Source organism: Myotis nattereri, assembly GCF_964212035.1.
Source record: "Myotis nattereri genome assembly, chromosome: 14".
NCBI classification, from domain to species: Eukaryota; Metazoa; Chordata; class Mammalia; order Chiroptera; family Vespertilionidae; genus Myotis; species Myotis nattereri.
The window spans coordinates 46,381,280-46,398,732 of record NC_138089.1 but is presented as its reverse complement, the minus strand read 5'-3'; the positions used below and the strand labels follow the sequence as shown (position 1 = coordinate 46,398,732).

Here is a 17,453-nt window from a genome sequence, read left to right as displayed (position 1 = left end):
TTTTTATTGATTTGAGAGAGAAGGGAAGGGAAAGAGAAATACCAATTGGCTGCATTCTGCACACTCCACAATCCAGGCATGTGCCCTGACCAAAAATCGAACTGTCTACTTTTTGGTGCACGGGATGACGCTCATCCAATTGAGCCACACTGATCAGAGCCTGTTGCTTTGTATTTACGATTGCTTCTCCACATGAGAATTAATCAAGATATAATAGCCCGGCTTTGTAGCAGGATAAATTTTACTCCACAAACTTGAATGTGTACGCAATGATACAATACCTTATTTTTGCTAAGTTGAATGAGAAAGCCCTAATCCAACAAGGTGATTGATCTTAGTCATTTTGGAGCCATCCCTTACTTTCACCAGGTTCACATAAATTGAGGGGGGAAAAATGTGGTGAATGAAGAGTGAGGACAGATCATTACTTTTCAACCTACAGTGGTTACATGAATAACATCTTTGTTCAGGTCCCTTGAAGTCAGGCAGTCTAACAGCTTCTTTGCCACACCTGGACAAAAGAATCTTTAAAGAGGCTGGGAACCAAGATGGCATGGGTTCAATCTCCCTGAGTGCACCAGACTGTTATCCTTCTCTGAGGTCCTGCCACTACTCAGGGTACTGACAGACTTTTATTCACTTCCAAGTCTGACAGAATCTCTTCTCTGCTATGCTGCTCCTGCCTGTCCCTCTCAGAGGTGCTGGCCTCTCATTCCCAGTCCACCCTTCCCATCCTCAAGGAACTCAGGTCAACAAGACAGATAAGCTCAGCTTTTGGTCCCCACAACAAAGCACTTAGGAGACATGGGAATACTAGGGGCCTGACCACTTTCTGGAATAAGGGAAAGGGAAAAATACAATCAAAACAAATTGTTAACCAACCACTGGTATTTGATTGGTAGGGAAGGATTTCCTAGCTAAGGGACTTTGAAGATTAGAATAATAGGCAGGTGGTAGTCTTTCCACCCCTTGGCACCCTTTACTCTATCTATTGCTTTTCCTTAAATTTCCCTCATAACACTCAGCAGCAACCAGCATACCATATCTTTATTTACTTAGCTTGTTTACTATTTATCATCCCACCAATAAATTTCATAAGGGCATTTACATTTTGTCTGTTTTGTTCACTTCTGAGCCTAGAAGAGTCACAAATAATAGGAGCTCAGTAAATATTTATTGGGTATTATAAATACACTTTTCCCCCCCAGGGTAAAACCTGGTCAGGAAATTGGTGATGAATGTGAGTGGTTGCACCCTGGCCAGGTGGCTCTGTTGGTTGGACTGTCATCCTGTACACCAAAAGCTTGTGGGTTCAGATCCTGGTGAGGGCACATACCTAGATTGAGGTTTCATTCCCAGTCAGGTGCTTATGGGAAGCAACTAATCGATATTTCTCTCTCACATTGATGTTTCTCTCTCTCAAATCAATAAAAAACATATCCTCGAGTGAGGATTAAAAAAAAGGAAAGTGAAAGGTTGCTACATTTTAATCCTGAATTATGTGATTATGCCTAGGAAGCTAAACGAAAAAGTTATAACATGATGACTACCAGGCCTTATGAATGGTATGATGATACTAGAGGCCAGGTGCACAAATTCGTGCACCAGTGGGGTCCCTTGGCCTAGTCTGCAGGATCGGACCAAAATCTGCTCTGACATCCGCTGAGAGGTCCAGGATTGCGAGAGCGTGCAGGCCAGGCTGAGGGACCCCACCAGTGCACAATCGGGGCTGGGGAGGTACGTGGGAGTTTGGCCAGCCAGGGAGGGACCATGAGAGGGCTCCAGGGTGTGTCTGGCCCATCTCGCTCAGTCCCGATCGGCCAGATCCCAGCAGCAAGCTAACTTATAGGTCAAAGTGTCTGCCCCCTGATGGTCAGTGCACATCATAGTGACTGGTCAACCGGTCGACTGTCTGCCCCCTGGTGATCAGTAGACATCATAGCGAGTGGTTGAGCAGCCTTAGCATATCATTAGCATATTATGCTTTGATTGGCTGAACAGACAACTGGACACTTAGCATATTAGGCTTTTATTATATAGGATTACTCCTAAAATAATATAACCCTTCATTTTCTGTACAGAATTCAGATCTTTAAAGTGTTTCATAGACCACTGATTTATCCTATTATATTGGAGTATATAAAAAATGTGTATTTAACTTCAAATACTTGAAACAGTATATTAAAAATAGTACCATATTTTAAAACAAATCAATCAAATGTTTCTTTATCTGCCCTATTTGAGGTATGGCAGAGCCTCACTACAATCCTGTAGGTACAATGATAGGGTCTACAATCCAAAATTTTAATTAGAATTTTTGTTATATCAATACTAGAGGCCTGCTGCACGAAGAGATTCGCGCAATAGGCCTTCCTTCCCCTGGCTGCTGGCACCGGTTTTCCTCCAGCACCTGGGGCCCAGGCCTTTGCTCCGGCTGCAGTGGAGAAGCCAAGTCTGGAGGCTTCTCCGCTCCGACCGCAGAAGAGAAGGCAAGCCTCTTCAGTCTTCAGTCATCTTCAGTCGTCTTCAGTTTTCGCTCCACACCTGCATATGCTGTCATCTTTGTTGGGTCAATTTGTATACTCATCCTGATTGGCTGGTGGGCGTAGCGGAGTGATACCAATTTGCATGTTTCTCTTTTATTAGTATAGATTAAAGTTAACTGAAAAATTGGTACTTACAATTTAGGAAATTTTTCTTTTAGACACAACGTTGAGCATATGATAAAAATCTAGAAAACCAGAATCACAAGTACTTAGTCTGCTTTATTGGTTTCATAAATTCACTGAAATGACTTCAAATACTGACCATTACTTTAAGTAACTTCTTAGATAATATGCCTCTTAAAATATGGGGATATAAGTCACAGATTTCATAATCTAAAGAAGTATAAAATAATTTTCCTTTGGAATGCACCCCCACTAAATGATGGACACCACTGCCTTTTATAAAGTCCTCTGCCTGGTGATTTATGTCAATTGCTGCTACTTATACATTCAAACTTGCAGTGTAGCTCACTGACTAACCATGTACTGCCCTGATGCATCGTTCTATTTACTATCATGCCAAAGCTATCGCTCTTCTCCTCTGTTGAGCAGATCGTTTTCACTTAAAGCAGCTCAGTAGAAAGCTAATCACAAGGATATCTTGTCTTCCTTAAATTGGATTTCTGCAACAGCAACTGCTAATCTAGACAGTAAGAGCACTCCTGTTCCTTTGATGCCAACTAGAAGACAGTCACGTCACACCTATGTGTGCCACACATTCCTTGGCTTCCTAATATCTACCTCCCTCTCATCTGTCATCTTTAACATAAATTCACATAATCTTCAATAATCAACCCTGGGATATTTACATAGCTTACTCAAATTATTGAACACTTGAAGCAAACACTGCTCTCAAAGATGTATTTCTTACCCTGTTTAAGTTTCCTTAGACATAAAGAGGCATATTGCTTACTCTGAATCAACAAGATTTTAAGATCAAAGTAACTTCTGTGCCCCATCCCACACCACTACAAAGTGTGGACCAGTTAACCTGACCACCCCCCACCAAAAAGAGTACTAGCTCTATTTAGTCTGATACTTTACATCATTCTGAGACATAATGCTGAGAATGCAATGAGTGCCAGGGGAGAAGTTAGGCAGAAAAAGAAAGAATAAAGAAAATTGAAAGTTAAATCTTTACAGTGTGATTCCATTACTTGGCTTAAAATACTGGGATTTTGTATTTGAATTCTATACAAAAATTACCAATACAGGAACTGAGTATTCCCTGCAACACTGGGGGTGAGAGAAGAAATAGGAAGTCAAGATGTTTTTGATAAAGATAACCTCAATGGACAAATCAAAAAAATAAAAGGATACACAAAAACAAACTCAAAATGGATAAAGGACTTAAATGTAAGACGGGAAACCATAAATCTTAGAGGAATCCACAGGCAGCAAAATCTCAGACATATGTGGAAGCAATATCTTCACCAATACAGCTCCTAGGGCAATGAAAACTAAAGAGAAAATAAAAAAATGGGACTACATCAAAATAAAAAGCTTCTGCACAGCAAAAGAAACCATCAACAAAAGAACAAGAAATCCCACTGCATGGGAGAACATATTTGCCAATGTTATCTCCGATAAGGGTTTAATATCCAACATTTACAGGGAACTCATACAACTTAACCAAAGGAAGACAAACAACCCAATCAAAAAATGGGCAACAGACCTAAATAGATATTTTTCGAAAGATGACATACACAAGGCCAAGAGACACATGAAAACATGCTCAAAGTCACTAATCATCTGAGAGATGCAAATCAAAACAACAATGAGGTACCATTTCACACCTGTCAGAATGGCTATCATCAACAAATCAACAAATGACAAGTGCTGGCGAGGATGTGAAGTAAAAGGAACCCTCGTGCATTGCTAGTGGGAATGCAGACTGGTGCAGCCACTGTGGAGAACAGTATGGAGTTTCCTCAAAAAACTAAAAATGGAACTCCCATTTGACCCAGTGATCCCACTTCTAGGAATATATCCCAAGAAATTAGAAACACCAATCAGAAAGGATATATGCACCCCTATGTTCATAGCAGCACAATTTACAATAGCTAAGATTTGGAAACAGCCTAAGTGCCCATCAGCAGATGAGTGGATTATAAACTGTGGTACATCTACACAATGGAATACTGGGCTGCTGTAAAAAGGAAGGAACTCCTACCATTTGCAACAGCATGGATGGAACTGGAGAGGATTATGCTAAGTGAAATACGTCAGTCGGAGAAAGATAAGTATCACATGATCTCACTCATTTGTGGAATATAATGAACAACATAAACTGATGAACAAAAACAGATCCAGAGACAGAGAAGCATTGATTAGATCATCAAACCTCAGAGGGAAGAAAGGGGAGGGTGGGGATAAGGGGGAGAGATCAACCAAAGGACTTATATACATGCATATAAGCATAACCAATGGACACAGAAACCAGGGGGTGAGGGCATGAGCAGGGGGGTGGGAGTAGGAGGGTAAAGGAGGGATAAGGACACATATGTAATACCTTAATCAATAAAGAAAAAAAGATTTAAAAAAAATCTCAGGCTACATATATTTACTAAATATTTTAAAAACTAAGCTCTTTAAAAAGTCAGAATTGACCTAAAGGATTTTTTTTATCTAAAGGATTCTAAACAACAAATGAGGATACCAAGACCTGAACCTAAAAGAAAGTTAACATACTTTTCTGCTATTTTCTATTCCACATTTGCTCATTTTTCATGGAATATGAGTTCATGAGAGAACAATGGTTGTATTTATTACAGACAGTTGCTCAGATTATGTTGAAAGACAGACTCATAGAGCAGGTGGAAGATCTAGGAGAAAGGGATGGTTAGATATGTGACACAGAATCAGTACATATTCTGTGAGATAAACAAAATGGTAAGGAAGTGGTTCTGAAATTTATTTTCAGTTATTTTAATAAAAATTATTTAGTATTTAGGGATACGGGCTTTGCCTGAGTCATGGACTGGTCTTGACCCTTGGCTAAAAGATACTTAAAATCAAAACAAAGCAAAAATGGTGGGGGAATTAAAGAAAATGAAATGAAAAAGGAGTTTATATATCAATTGTGCACTCATCTGATTATGAATTTTGGACTTCACCATTCCCTAATGGAAGAATGTACCAAAAAGTTACACTACAACTATTTACTTATTTAAGAACCCCACTATAAAAGACCCATTATAAGGCAGACTTACTTATAAGGTGTATGACTCTGAAGGCAATTTAATGAGCCTTGTATTTTGGCTTAAAAACAATTATCTGACTCTGGTTTCTTTAACAGAAAATAAGCACTTCCAGAAAATTGAGAAAGCTACACATTGGAATTTCTTAGAAAAGATGACTGCAATTCCACTGAAGAGTCAATATGAGAAACCTAGTTGATACTTAAGGTAAACAGAATAAACTTGGTCATTTATTTGGATTTGGACTTTTAACTTCAGTAGAAGTTCACAGCTATCTAAATTCATAAGAGATGAAGGTGGGAGATGACAGAGGTGAATTCAAAAATTTACTTGAAACATCAAAGTCAGCATATATAAATGTGAGTGAATCAAGAAGCAGAATAGAGATAGGGGAAAAACTGGCTTCATTCAGTTGCAAAGGACCTGAAAGATAGTATTTCCTATTCTCCTTCCAAATTCCATCAAACAAATCCAAAGTATTCTTGGGAGATTGCTGATATTGAGGACTATTCATTCCTTCACCAAGAAGTCGGATTCAGAAAGTTTTAAATTATCTCCTGCTTTCAAAAGTTCTTAGCACTTACTTTTACCTTAAACTAGAAAAGCATTACAGCAATGGACTCTTTCAGCCATGTACAAAGAATCAAAGGATAAGATAGATGATCAATTCAGTCTATTTCATTCAACTTCTGGGACCATTATGTTGGTTGATTTAAACCCCCCCCCCCCACACACACACACACACACTAAAATCATGCCATTTGGACATATGATCTTAATCAAAAGAAAAAATATCATTCTCCACCTTTTCGTTCTTGTATGTGTTTTGGTGCTCCCTTTTACAGATACTAGTTTCTAGGGGGAAAAAATAATTATTTAGCTATGTATTTCACCTATATTCCCATTGTAAAATATCAACTAATGTTTATTAAGAGCCTACTATATGACAAGCACTGTGCTAAATGTCTTATATATACTATCTCAGTTAACCACTACAACTTTATGAGGCGGGTACTATTATAACCTCCATTTTAATATGAGGAGTGTGGGATTTGCAAAGGATAAGTGACCTACCTGAGTTCAAACATCTAGTAAATAGCACAGCCAACCTTCAAACCCAAAGAACCTGGCTCTGGAGACTGCCTTTTTAACCACTATGACAACTTCATTCTTTTCTTAATATACATTACTACAAAAGTTTCCTTGGCAGACTAGATTATTCACAAAAAGATCACAGTTATAGAAACATGTTCTAATTCCCTTAACCTTTCTCCAGGCCAAAAACTAAAGGATGCTTAGAAAACAAGCAAACAAAAAGTCTTAAACTAATAGCAAATTACAGAAAATTTTACATCAAATATAGAATCCATATGATAAAAAACTTTTGAGAGTCTGGTAGCTCTACAGATTTGCTGCAAATGTGGTTTTCCACTGGCTCAATAGATTTGTATCCAGTTTCACTCCATTATTCTAAGAACAAAATGCTGCCTGATAATCTAGTCTAAACTAATGGGCTAATCCTTATTACATACTACATTCTTAGTATTTGGATCCTAATGAATATTAGAAGCAAAACACTTGCTTGAATAGATGTTATTCCAGATGTACTTGTGTAATGACAACTACTGCATATATAATTTGAAAAGTCAAGAGTTCTGCTTAAGCAAGTCTACCCAAGACTGTCACTCAACATGAGTATCTATTTATATAAAAGGCTAATATGCTAAGTGTCCAACCATCTGACCGGTTGCCATGACATGCACTGACCACTAGGGGGAAGACACTCAATGCTGGAGCAGCCCCCTGGTGGTCAGTGTGCTCCCATAGTGGGAGCCCTGCTCAGCTGACTGGGATGAACAGGCCTGGGATGAGCGGGAGCGGCTCCTCCCCCGCCACCTGCTGCTTCGCACACTATTACATCCCTCGGGGGATGTTGGATGCTGGTTTCAGCCCAGTGGGGTCCACAGACCACACTGATGGACCCCACCAGTGCACAAATCCATGCACTAGGCCTCTAGTATAAAGATAACTCCAATAAAACTCTGATGCTTCATGATGTGAAAACTCAGCAGGTCTGTCTCTCTGGGCTGTACATCAGCTCTATCTGAGCAACTTAAAAACGCTGAGGCCTGGCCCTACTCCAATACATTCTGATTTAATCGATCCAGTAGAGTAGAACCCTAGCATTGCTGTATTTTTGATGTGTGGTGGTGTTGTTACTGTTTTGTAAGGTTCTATAATGCACATCCATGCTTAAGAAATGCTAAACTCGTAGTCTATCAAGTAGCAGTCTATCACATAGTCTATCACATAGAAATGCTAAACTCGTAGTCTATCAAGTAGCAGTCTATCACATAGTAGTCTATCAAGCTAAAAAATAAATCTGTAAATAATGAGTTCTGCAAACATGTACCTACTAAATACAGGAGAAAGATTTGTGCCAATGAGGAAAGAATTTTATTCCATGCATTTACTCTTAAAAAAAAAAATAGCCATTTAGCCCTAGCCAGTTTTGTTCAGTGGATAGAGTATCAGCCCGAGAACTGAAGGGTCTCAGGTTTGATTCCAGTCAAGAGCATGTACCTCAGTTACAGGCTCCAACCTGGTCGTGACACATGCCGGGAGGCAACCAATTGATGTGTCTCTCTCTCTGTCTTTCGCCCACCCTTCCACTCTCTCTAAAAAATCAATGGAAAAATATCCTTGGGTGAGGATTAACAACAACAACAAATAGCCACCTGGTACACGTTCATGTACATTTTATCTGAGTAATTATCAGAGTGATATATATTTTAAATACAAACTTTCAAAAGAATCAAGGTTTCTTTAAAATGAAGAGGGAACTTTAGCCTTTTTATAAATGAAAAAAATAATGTATGAATAAACCAATATAAATTACAAATATGCAATCTAAATATTGCCTTCAACTGTTTTCTAAAGTATATTGCACTGTATCTGTAAGTAAGTTTTATTTATTGGAGAAAACCCTACCATTCGTATTAATAGACAATAACAGAGTTCTTTTGCACTTTAAACAATAAAATTACTAATTCAGTAGTCCCATAAACATATCTACCAGGGGGAATTATATATTTTAAAAAAGAACTAGACAAACATGAAACAAAAGAGTTAAATTTTTTATAATCTAAAACTAAAAACATTCCATTTTCTTGTAAATACATGGAATGTCTTTCTAGAGGAGCTTATTTCTCTCCCACCTTAACATACACTGCAAAATTAATATAGTCCATAATTAGTGAAAATTCTGAAATATTATTTAATCACTTGTTAAACTAAGCTTATACAACTAGGAGAAAATGATGTTGAAATAATGTATGAAGTAAGATTTAGACAGCTTAAACCAGTAAGAGTCATATGTGCCTCTCATTCCTTGTTGAGTTTTAGAAAAAGATTGGACAATGTGTATCTCTTCTCCACCCCTTCTTTAAGAAAAATCTTAAAGAAAGTTTACATTGTCTACTTTATATTACTTGTGTAAGTGATCTTTCTTATGGGGGGAGGAGGTATGAATTTAATATCTGGATCACTGTGGTGCAATATAGAGATAGCATCTGAGGATACAGGAGCTCCAGTGCAAAAAGGACAATAAAAGATTAAACCCTTGGAAGTCTAGGTAATAGAACTACAGGTTGAAGTCAAGACTATCTCCATCTCCAGGAGACAGGGACATAAATCCCAGCTATCTCCAGGTAATACATAGTTTGGAATTAATACTTTTCAACCAATTTCTCAGACGTATCATTTTTTATCATTTTTCTACCTTCGTTGTCTGTATTCCCTGAGTCCACCACCTTGCCTTGTGTTTCTTGAGTCGATTGGAGCAAGGAGGCTTCAGTCACGGGTTAATCTCCCCTCCCTGGCACGCTGAGACCTTAGGTAGCCAGGAGTAGGGAATCAGAGCACAGCCAGTCTGGCATGTGCCAGCTGAACTGAAGTGAAAAAGAACTAAAATTTCAGACTTGAATGAAGAGACCCACAGAAGAAGGCACCCCTATTATACAAGCTCTAAGAGAATAAGTAAAAAAAAGGCACAGGTAAGAAAAAAAGAGTATAGGCCAAGAGCAAAGCCTGTAGGTAGGTATCCTGAATGACAGTAGAGGACAGAGCCTGCCCCAGAGCCTGTGGGCACCCAGTGAGTTATCCACCCAGAGTGCCTGGCTAGTTGGGAAAGGGGTGAGGAAGAGCAGAAACCAACACTTTACTTTCTTCTGCTCTCAGCCTTTCATTCATTTAAGCAGCCTTGAATTCCTGGTCTTTGCAAGACTTTCTAAGTTTGCTTTAATGCTTTCATAAGGTTAAAAACTAATGTCTACTGATTCTTGTGTGTTGGCTTTGTTTTGCATCAAATTTTTTTCCTCGTCCCAGGGATTAATGGTATGCTCACTGATACCAGACTACTCAAATTAATCATGACAGGAGTCAAATCCTACAAGTACTACTAGTTCTGACAATTTTAAAATACACTTTGATTTTTTTAAATTTATATTTACATATGATTTCTTAAGAGTGTCCCACTCGTCCTTGTTAGCTTGGCTCAATGGATAGAACATCAGCCTGCGAACTGAAGGGTCCCAGGTTTGATTCCGGTCAGGGGCACATGCTCAGGTTGCAGGCTCGATCTCCAGTAGGGGATAGTGCAGGAGGCAGCTGATCAATGATTGTCTCTCATCATTGATGTTTCTATCTCTCTATCCCTCTCTAAAATCAATAAAAAATATGTTTGAAAAAAAAGTGTCCCACTCTTTATCACATTATCAAATATCTAAGCTTCTAAGGTCTGCTTCATGAGAAGCTAGACTTGCCCATCCTTTAGAAGGGGAGGGGACAGAGAAGTGAGAACACTCCTTCCTGTCTTCAGTGACTATCAGTAGAAGTACCCAGGCATACATCCAAGAAGTCAGAGTCCAGAAGGTGCTCACATTAAGATGACTGGTTCACAACTCCCGTGACATGAATATAAGTGATGTTATTCCACACTGAAATAAAACAGCCTTTCCTTCCAGCTGTTTTCAAGCTAAATGGGCAAATACACTGCTTATGTCAAAGACAGAGTAAAAGCCCATTTTAAAGTACCTCAAATCTCCACAGATTTACTTATAGCGTGGGTTAAAGGGCACGCCTTAAATGTACATACACTCATATGTATAGTTGAATACATAAGCTTCTCATTAAAAAATAGACACTATCCAAACTGAGGAAAAGGAATCCACATTTCTGACATCAGATTTCTAATGAAAGCATGATTTGCAGATGAAAAGTTTTAATATTAAAATACAGACAGATAGATGAGCTAATTTATAATAATTAAACCAAATCCATAGAAACAGGTCCAGTTTACCTATTCTCATCAACCTGAGAGTCCAGTCTATTCATTAATTGGACTGTGTGATTTAAAGTTTAAAAGGAATCAAAAAGATACTGATAGAGCTAGTATAATGAAATATTCCATTTGAAATTTGAAAATCTGGTTTCATTACATAAGTAATTTTCCCTGTTAGCTACAACTTAGAGTTTTCTCAAAAGAATTTAAAAAATTCCAAATAATCTTAAAATTATTTCAAAACACAATTATGCGAAGTCCTCAGTTGATTTATACTATATTTCTATTAGAAAAATAAAATTTTAAAGTACCCCATAACTGTTTTTATATCCATACTTCCTTTGAAAAACTGCTTTAAAAATTAAAATGAGTTTAAAACAAAGAGTATATACTATTTGTTTATATAAATATAAAAGTTAATCATTATGTATCTTTTAAGATCTGAGACAAAAATGGCAATAATTAAAAACAAGTGCAAGAAGAATAAAGTTTTGATTTTTCTACTTACCTTTAATGTGATACTATAATGTTCAACAAATGTTGCATTTATCCATGATGTTGAATGGGGATCACCCAGGAATTCTATGTGATACTGTTCAACATTTCCATCCAGGTCATAGGTCACATATTTACCTTTAAAAGGATCAGGGCAAAGTATCCCTGGCCAACTTTCAAAGAAAATTATATTTAATTATTTTTATGCTTTTAAAAAAGGCAGTCATCAATATATCTGTCATAGTTGTATATCAAACTTTCTTCTTTGAATTTAATAAATTATTAAACTTTAACATATTCACATTTTAAAAGTAGGATATTCATTTGATACAAGTAATCAGTTGTGCCTTTATAGATATAGAAAGCTTTGAAATAGTCACATATTTAAGATATACATGAGATATGAGAAAGAATTATAAGACAAAGGGATGATCTCCAGGGTCTGTAAGAGACACTTAGGTATTGCTAAGAGAAAAAAGATTCATCAGAATCATGACAGGACCGACTCAACTCTAACCAATCAGAATGACTAATTACTAAAATGTTAACCCATTGACAGGGCTTCTGAAGGGGTAGGAGAGCGTTGGCATTTCCTGAGCCAGGGCTGCCAAAAGGGTACTGTTAGCTCAGGCTGTGCTAACTCTGGAGATTGTAACTTCTGTGGGACAAGCAGAAGTAAGTTCAGCAGTCAATATTGTCCCTCCCCCGCCCCCCCCATCTGCTCCATTGACAGGTGACCACATTGCTAAAAATCCTCAGTGCCGGAAATAAAATTTATCCTTTACTAAAAATAAATCCTTAGGGGTATTTTTAAATAACATAAATCTCTAGAAATTCCTTGGTATGTTTTATTTTTTCATTTGGCAAGTTAGTTGTAACTAGTTTACCAATCTCTCTAGACTCTGACCTACTATTCTTCAGAAAATAAAGCAGGGAAAAAGGTACTAAATAAGGTCAGGAAGCTGTGACTAAATAATGTACAATAGAAATCTGAAGTTTATAGTTCATGACCCAAAATATACATATCTAATATACCCAGACATTCAAAGATCTGTACAATTATTAAGTTCTATTTCAGTTTGCTGCACTATGGAGTAAAAAGATAACAAGGTTCAAATCAGGATACCCAGACTCTAGTTCTGCCTTCTCCCAGACAAGAGGCCTGCAGCAGGTAATGAGGCCTCACTGTAACTCTGGTTCCTCACTGTGCAGTTACTAAATTGAAACAAACATGTGTTTTACACATTTTAGTTTTTAGGTAAATTAAAATATTTTGAAGTATCATCATTATATACTGAATTGTGTACAATTCAATTTATATGTTGAAGTCCTAACCCCCAATACTTCAGAATGAGATTGTGTTTAGATATAACACCTTTAAGAAAGTAACTAAATTGAAAGGTGGGTCGTAATCCAATATGAGGGAGGACCATGTGAAGACACAAGACCCATCTACAAACCAAGGAGAGAGCCTCAGATAAAATTAACCTTGTTGACACCTTGACCTCAGACTTTTAGTCCCCAAATTTGTGAGAGAATAATTTTCTGGGTTAAGCCACCCAGTCTGTGACACTTTGCTATGGCAGCCCTAGCAAACTAATACAACCGTATATAGTTAAGATAATTGGTACCATTGAGAAGTAGAAGGAATAATACAAAAATATTTTTGCAAAAAGTCATAAATATAGAAATGTATCTACCATAGCCAACTATAAAAAAGTTTCACAGATTATAGATTAATGAAAAGAGTTTATGCTTAGCATTATTAAGGTAAAAACATTTGATCCCAGGAAGCTGATAAGTCCCAAGTAGAACTGCAAGGAGGTGGTGACTTAGGTGCACCAGTCACCAGAGATGATAGAGTGTAAGAATGGAACAGCTATCCACTGTTCCCTGATGCTGAGCAGAGTCCTGTGGCTTTGGGCCTCTCTAAGGGTAAGGGAGGTAGAAGGCTGCCTTGGTAACCTTCCATCATGGAAGAGGGGCTAGACTAGAGGATTACAGATTGAGTCACACTATCTGGAACCCAAACAAGCCTAATAATTTGGAAGAAAAGGAAATGATAATGGAAAACAAACGGTGGTTCAGGACTTAAATGAAGACTGTCTGGTTATTATCGGGTTCACATGACAACATGTGAAAGCTCTTATTGTGCTGTGCTTAAGAGTAAAACTCAAGTGGAGTTCATCTTTTAAAACTAAGTTGGAAATCCACTTTCTGAAGAAACCCAGTCAAAAGAAGACTTCAATAGACAAATGGCTAAGAATAAGTGGCAGCTGCAATGGAGACCCCCAACTTATTGAACACCAAGGAACAAGTAGGTGCTTCAATTAACAGCTATTTTAAAAGAACCAAACTGATTGTTGCATTATATCTGTTTAAACTTTTTGTAAAATATAAAGGGCTCACGCTTAATACTACTGATGTACACCTCACAGCAATTTTTAAAAGGATCATTGCCAAACAATAGCAAATTTATGCATAGCAACTACTCCATTCAGTGTCAGTCTCAGGATTTCTAACACTTAAGACATGAAAGAAAGAAATATTTTGCAATTATGTGTAACATGAGCTGGTATTTTTCTGACACAAATTCTGATATAACTGTTTCTACATCAAACCTATTGGGCCCGAGGGTCTTCAATCTAAATCACTACTCTATAAAATATATATATATATAAAAGATGACTTTAAAAATTATTGAACGCCAACAAAAGAAAAAAAGCTTCTGTTCATTATTAAAAATATGCTATATTATAGAAAATATTGCATGTTGATTCAGAGATGAATTATGCGAAATTCTGTCAAATGTCTAAATAACTCTGGCATTTTTGTATTTCTCCAGGCGGTGCAAAGGAATCATGACTCCTAATCTGTATATCTCGGCTAACACAGAATGCTCCTAAACGGTAGGAAGAGCCGAGCAGAGGCAGTAGATGTAGAAAACATGATTACTTCCCTGCAGCTGCTACATCTATCATCTTCTCTGACTTGCTGTGATTCAAAAAAGCTGATGTCCAAATTTGCCCTCACTCTGACTTCAATTTCAGTTCCAAAACTGTCAATGATGACAGCACATTGGGCACATCTACTTCCCAATTTTTCACTTTCATATTGATGTGAAATTCTGAAGCTTAAAGGTGAAGAGGGAGAGTAAGAATAGGCAGCCCAATGGAAGTGTATCAGAATTACAAGGGAAGTGTATGATCAATTTTAGAATCTGTGGGTGTAAAATGTACAAATACAACAAAGTCAAAAAGGTACCTGGTGTTATAATCCCCTTAGGAGGGAAGAAGAACATTTTGGCAGAACAAGTGGTAAATTCAAGGGGAAGTGCAAATCCTATATAATAAAAGCCTAATATGCAAATTGTCCCCTCAACCAGTTCAACCAGGATTTTGACTGCTCACTATGACCTGCGCTGACCACCAGGGGGTGGCATGGAACATGGCAGGCATCGGCAACATGGTGCTGGCAGTGGGCGGCAGTGGAGGCACTGCCAGCCCCAATGGGCCCCAATGAGAGCGGGACATGGTGGGATGGTGGAGCAGGTGAGCAGGCAACGCCAGGCCAAGGCGGGTGTGAGTGGGGCCCTATCAGCCCTCCGATCACCCCACAAATGACGACCAGCGGTGGGGAGTGGAGCCACCGCCTGGCTCCTGGGCACTGAAGGAGCTGAGTGGGGCCTGATTGCCCCCCAGACAGCGACCAGTGGTGGCGGTGGCAGGGGGGGCGGGGGAGGGTCAGGGCTGACACTGGGCTCCCAGGTACTGAGGGAGCCAGGTGGGGGCCCAATGACTCGGGCAGAGGGGGGCACATGGGGGCCCAGGGGCCCAGGTGCTGCCCAGGGCCCAGAGGTCAGCTGGGACCTGCCCTTCCATGCCAGACGCTCAGGCTTTGACCACTGGCCAGGCCTAGGCACTGCATCTGTGCACAAATTTCTGGCACCAGGCCTCTAGTATATTATGAAGAAACTGATATCTTACACATTTCTTATCCAGGAAAATGATCTTTAATGTGATAGCTATTGCCCTCAATAGGAATTGAAACTTAAGCATGAATTTATTTATTTCCAATGAGAAGAAGTACATGACTTATTTTTAACTGTGGTTTGGATGTTTAAGAGGAGAGCAAATTTTACTTGGGCCTCATTCCTAATCCTTGAGAAACAGAATAGATGAGCTGGAATCATCACTAACTGAACATTATACTTGTCAAGAAATCTCTGGGAGAGAACCAAGATGGCGGCATAGGTTAACGCCGGAGAGTGCTGCCTTGAACAACCAAATCAAAACACACCTAAAAGACGGAACAGACATCATCCAGAACCACAGGAAGGCTGGCTGAGTGGAAATTCTACAACTAGGAGGAAAGAGAATATCATACCCAGACTCAGAGGAGGCACAGTGCTGAAGTGAAATACTCAGATACGGAGTGCGTGTGGAGCGGGCTGGCGGCGGAGGGCGCGGTTGGTGCTTTCAATCGGGAGGGAGTCTCAGATTCTGAGCTCCAGATCTGAGCGAGTCTCTAGGGACCCAGACTCAAACGGGAGAAGCGGGACTGTCTGCCTTCAGTCGGAACTCGAAGGCAGCTTTCTCTCTGAGGTTTGCAGCGGTTGCTGGGACTCTGTGAGGCAGAGCCCCTAGGGACGGAACTGAGAGCCGCCATAACTGCTCTCTATGGCCCACCCTGTTGATCCCGAGCCCGAGCGACCCACCCTCCCCGCCCAAGCCCTGCGCAGAGCCATTTGCCAGATAGCCTCAGGCAAAGGCTAGATTAGCACCTCCCTAGAGGACAGAAGTTTTCCCACTGCAGACACATCTGATTCTCACAGCCAGCTGGCCTGGAGGTCAAATCCCCCTAGTATTAACTACAACAATCAAGGCTTAACTACAGGAGGACTGCACACAAAGACCACTAGGGGGTGCACCAAGAAAGCATAAAAAATGCGGAGACAAAGAAACAGGACAAAACTGTCAATGGAGGATATTCAGTTCAGAACCACACTTTTAAGGTCTCTCAAGAACTGTCTAGAAGCCGCTGATAAACTTAATGAGATCCTCAACAAATCTAATGAGACCCTCGATGTTATGATAAAGAACCAACTAGAAATTAAACATACATGGACTGAAATAACGAATATTATACAGACTCCCAACAGCAGACCAGAGGACCGCAAGAATCAAGGCAAAGATTTCAAATGCGAAGAAGCTAAAAACACCCAACTGGAAAAGCAAAATGAAAAAAGAATCCGAAAATATGAAGATAGTGTAAGGAGCCTCTGGGACAGCTTCAAGCGTACCAACATCAGAATTATAGGGGTACCAGAAGATGAGAGAGAGCAAGATATTGAAAACCTATTTGAAGAAATAATGACAGAAAACTTCCCCTACCTGGTGAAAGAAATAGACTTACAAGTCCAGGAAGCACGGAGAACCCCAAACAAAAGGAATCCAAAGAGGACCACACCAAGACACATCATAATTAAAATGCCAAGACCAAAAGACAAAGAGAGACTCTTAAGAGCAGCAAGAGAAAGAAACTCAGTTACCTACAAGGGAGTACCCATACGACTGTCAGCTGATTTCTCAACAGAAACTTTGCAGGCCAGAAGGGAATGGCAAGAAATATTCAAAGTGATGAATACCAAGAACCTACAACCAAGATTACTTTATCCAACAAAGCTATCATTCAGAACTGAAGGTCAGATAAAGAGCTTCACAGATAAGGAAAAGCTAAAGGAGTTCATCACCACCAAACCAGGATTATATGAAATGCTGAAAGGTATCCTTTAAGAAGAGGAAGAAGAAGAAAAAGGTAAAGATACAACTTATGAACAACAAACATGCATCTATCAACAAGTGAATCTAA

At 39.1% G+C, this 17,453-nt stretch overlaps 1 protein-coding gene across 3 annotated transcripts in view; it reads right to left on the bottom strand.

Moving 5' to 3' along the window:
• Positions 1-17,453, bottom strand: part of ZCWPW2 (zinc finger CW-type and PWWP domain containing 2) — an 80,300-nt gene that overhangs the window by 37,554 nt on the left and 25,293 nt on the right. For all 3 annotated transcript variants that reach the window (XM_081105820.1, XM_081105819.1, XM_081105818.1), the window contains exon 4: positions 11,596-11,755. In XM_081105820.1, coding sequence (XP_080961946.1) covers positions 11,596-11,755 — 160 coding nt within the window. The remainder of the gene's footprint in view (positions 1-11,595; positions 11,756-17,453) is intronic.